Source organism: Pteropus vampyrus, unplaced genomic scaffold (assembly GCF_000151845.1).
Source record: "Pteropus vampyrus isolate Shadow unplaced genomic scaffold, Pvam_2.0 Scaffold6, whole genome shotgun sequence".
In the NCBI taxonomy this organism is placed as follows: domain Eukaryota; kingdom Metazoa; phylum Chordata; class Mammalia; order Chiroptera; family Pteropodidae; genus Pteropus; species Pteropus vampyrus.
This window is the reverse complement of record NW_011888787.1, coordinates 7222031-7226054: the sequence shown is the minus strand read 5'-3', so window position 1 is coordinate 7226054 and position 4024 is coordinate 7222031. Positions and strand designations below refer to the sequence as shown.

At 47.3% G+C, this 4024-nt stretch overlaps 1 protein-coding gene across 1 annotated transcript; it reads right to left on the bottom strand.

The window, feature by feature from the left end:
- Positions 1 to 948: 948 nt before the first annotated feature.
- Positions 949 to 2678, bottom strand: LOC105298030 (gastricsin-like). Its single transcript, XM_023534982.1, is given in 4 exon segments — positions 949 to 1152; positions 1845 to 1963; positions 2477 to 2594; positions 2667 to 2678. Coding segments are annotated over 4 exon segments (453 nt in total).
- Between the last annotated feature and the right edge of the window lie 1346 nt (positions 2679 to 4024).

Here is a 4024-nt window from a genome sequence, read left to right as displayed (position 1 = left end):
CTTTTCTAAGAATGGAGAGAAAAATATGCTAGAGGAGAGCATGCCGGGAGGGGTGATAACCTCTGTCAGAGTTCCTGATGCAGATGCCACCACATCCTTACCATCTGTGCTGCAGCTCTGTGCTCAGAGACCTCCACTCCTGGATCCTCTCCCATTGATTAACAGGTCCCCTAAAATAGCTGTTGCTAAGTTTCAATTTAGAATAAACTAAGAAAAGCAGAACACACACACACAAAAAGATATTTTGGAAGGGCCTTCAAAGACATTTGGTGTTTCTTGATTTATTAGTTACAGGAAGTAAGACTCTAGTGAGCAGAAGGGGTCAGGGTAGTTAAAAATGCTGCTGTCAGCCCACAGAAACTTTAGGGTAATCCCGCAGTTCTGGAGGGAAGGTGGAGACAGCTGCCTCTCGTTAGGCGGAGAAGGCAAAGCCTACCCTGTTGTTGGTCGTGTTTAGGCAGAGTAATACTCCCTGAGGAAGACACCTCCTAGAATCCACATGGAGCTGTCCAGTCAGGGAGGGCAGATAGGTAGCCTCAAGTCCAAGCCTGCAGTGGTCATTGTTCTAAAGAGACAGAGGACATGAGGATACAACCAGTCTCACTATGGAGACCTTTCCGCACAGGAACTGCCCCTATCCTGTATTCCATGACACCCATGGGGGTCTCTGAATTATTGTTCACACTCAGCCTTGCCGCTGGGGATTCCCTGTGGCTGCCCAGATGTGAGCTGGGACATGGAATTTCCAGGGAGCCTGGGGAGTGAAGACATAGGCAGAGGGAGGCAGAGGGAGCTGGGACCTGCTGGTGATGAAGGCGATGGCGGGCATGCTTATAGAGTTTTCTGACATAATGTATATGATTTGTTAAGCTGGGCCTTGTCTGATATTAAGTTGTCAAAAGCCAGCATAGGTCCTCATTTGCTGAGCTCTTCCCAGGACGTGGCTTCTTACCGAGAGGAGTAGAAGGTGAGGATGGGTTGGGTGAGCCGGCCCTGCTGCAGCACCGTCTGCATAGCTGCTGGGGCATTCCCCACCGCCATGTTTGGGCAGGCCATTCCCAAGATCCCATCAAAGTCTGGATAGTAGAAGGGAGTGCTGGGCTTGTTCTCACTCGGGCCGAACTCTTGGTTATTGATGACAATATTCTGAACCTGGGGCAGCAGACAGAAGAGCCTAACAATTGACATGGACAAAGCCTTTCTAGACTTGGGTGCCCAGGATGTGGAAGCTAGGACCTCTTCTGGGGAGAGGAAGTTGGCTTCTTTCATGCTGAGCTCAATCATGCGTGTGGGTGAGGAAGGCGAAAGGGCAACAGTTTCACCCAACCACGTGTTTTAGAAACAAGAGTGTGGGTGCTGGGGAAGCAGAGGCCACTGTTTTCTGAAGTTATAGTTTCCACTTCATTGTACAATGAGAGGACTGTGACTGGTTTTATATCGAACAACCCATGTTCAAGAATGAAAGAGAAACTGTGGGCGTTACTCATAGAGAAATAGGAAAATAGTGAAAGAGCAGGTCTTCAAATATCCAGAGTGAGATTGTGTGGAGGAGGAAGCAGGTTTATTCTATGTGGTTCCAGAGGGTGGAGTTCAGTCCAGGGAGCAAAGTCACCAGAAGACACGACAACTTTGACACATAGAAAGCTTTCTGCAGTCAGGACTGCTGCGGAAGCAATTCCTGTTTGGGGAGGAAGGTTGAATTCGATGATCTTTGCATCCTTTCCAACTCTCAGCTCCTGGGAAGGTTGTACCTACTTAGTAATCATGATTTCTCTCTCAGCTTAAGGCTCCAGAAAACGGGAGCCCAACCACAAACCCTTAGAAGCTATGAGAACATCCCCCGCAGTCATGGTGTCATATCCCAAGACCACACTCGGGCTGCCACTCCCATAGGACAGTGTATAGATTTACCTGCTGTTTCTGAAGGTGGAGGACAGGTTGGGGCTGAACCTGTTGTGATTGGTTGGAGAAAGGCAGAATGGGTTATTAATGTCATTCACCGCTTCCTGAAATACTTGGAGGCAACTTACTCCCAATGGGATCATCGGATCAAGTCTGGGAGGGGGCTCAGCCTCAGATCATTTGTGATAGAGACAAACCGTGTTAGCCCCAGAAAAGCCTGTCCCCTTGGATGACAAACGTTGCCCAAATTCCTTCCAATCTACCATTCCCTGAGGAATGAATCACCTCGAAAGTGCCAGGAATCCTGGCCCACAAAAAAGAGCTGAGGGAAAGGGACAGTATAGGAGGGATGGAAGTGTTAGTCTGTTTCTTCTGTCTCTTTCCGGAGTTGTCAGCACTTCTAAAATGTAGACTGAGGGCAAGATTTCTAGATATTCCTAATTTAAGGAGGATGAGAGAATGGATATGCACAGAGATCTCCGGAGTTGACATTACAAGCCTGTGCTCAGCCCTCGCGCAGCCTCTCTTTCTGTTCCCATCCATGGGCAGATGGTGATGGTGGGTATGTACTCACAGCGAGCCTGGCTGTGGCAGTAGGTGGAGGGTACCCACAGGTAGGAGGAGCCCATGTCAAAGAGAACCAGGAAATTTTGGGGTGGTGTCCCAATGCTGATATCCCCAAAATAAAAAGCCTGTGAAGGAAGATTTGTACCCTCATTAAGAAGCCAAGTCTTGTCCTAAGGATGGGGAAGAAGCTGACCCACTGGAAGCCACATTTTGCCAAAATCATTTCCTTTGGGGAATAAGAGACTTCTCCGACAACTTTTCCACCCCATGTGGGACCAAGCTCCTCTCAATATTTTACTTTTTTCCCCCTATTTGTTAGCCTTTGACCAGCCGAGACTTAGCCTTGCAAGACAATATCCTCTTCTAAATGTGTTTTCTATTTTGTAATAAAATGATACCTCCACAAGAATATCATGCTAGAACACCCAAATTTGGAAAAGCAATCATTTTTTTCTCCTTTCCAAGTGTCTATCCACCCTCCCACATCTCACACACACACACACACACGCACACACACACACACGCATACCACTCATTTCAAGTCTTGGCCCCCAGTGGCTGTTCAGTTCATGATACCAAGAGACAATAAGACTGTCTCTCTAAGAGACCTGCAGAGGAAGGCCTTTGTGCTTACCTAGCTTGTCATGCTCCCTTAGGACTGGAATTTACAATGAAGCTGAATCCCAATACACACCTTTCCACACCCTCTGAGAGGTGTAGACAAAGCAAGACCAAGATGAGGATCTTCACGGTGCTGATTTTCAACTGCCCACCGACACGCAGGACACAGTGGCAGACCCAAGTGTCGAGACACACAGCGGGAGGTTGGGTCCCCCTCTTATACCCTAATCTCCCTGCACTTGTCTCTAGGCACGTGGGCATTTCTACCTTTATAAAAGCTTGCGCCTCTACCCATTCATGGATTCTGTTTGTTTTTTCCTTTGGCAAGCATCAAGGACTTTAATATCCACTCTATGGTCAATTTAAAAAGCAATTAATGGCTTTGCTGATGGAATCTAAAGATTAGGATGAGATAACAAACGTAAAATGCACTGGGGACAAAAGATCCTGGTACCCTTCCTTGTCTACTGAAAAATGGGTGCTGGCAATGGAACAATTTGCTCTTTAGCTGAAAAAGGGCCTGTGCTTTCTGGAGATTGACAGTCTCCTCTCTCCTCCTTTTCCTCCCTTTTCCTCTGATCGGTCTCATCTCTAGCCTTCCACATATGATTCTCACAGTGCATGACACTCTACTCTTTATTTCCAGCTCCTCAGGTCATGAATTAGCCAACATTTATTGAGCGCCTATTCCGTGCCCATCTCTGTACTCAGCTCTGGGAGTGCAAAGATAATTAAGAAAAGGTCCTTGTATGCAGTGCCTGCATTCCTGCTGGAATGACTGACGCATAATCAAATTATGAGGAGCTATAATTACTCTAGGCATTTAAATGTGTGTCGAACAAATGAGAGGGATGAAAACAGTATTCATTAAGCAAGCAGAGAGAGGGAGTGATAGCTCCCAGTGGGACGGAAAAGCCTCCACAGAAGAGGTAAC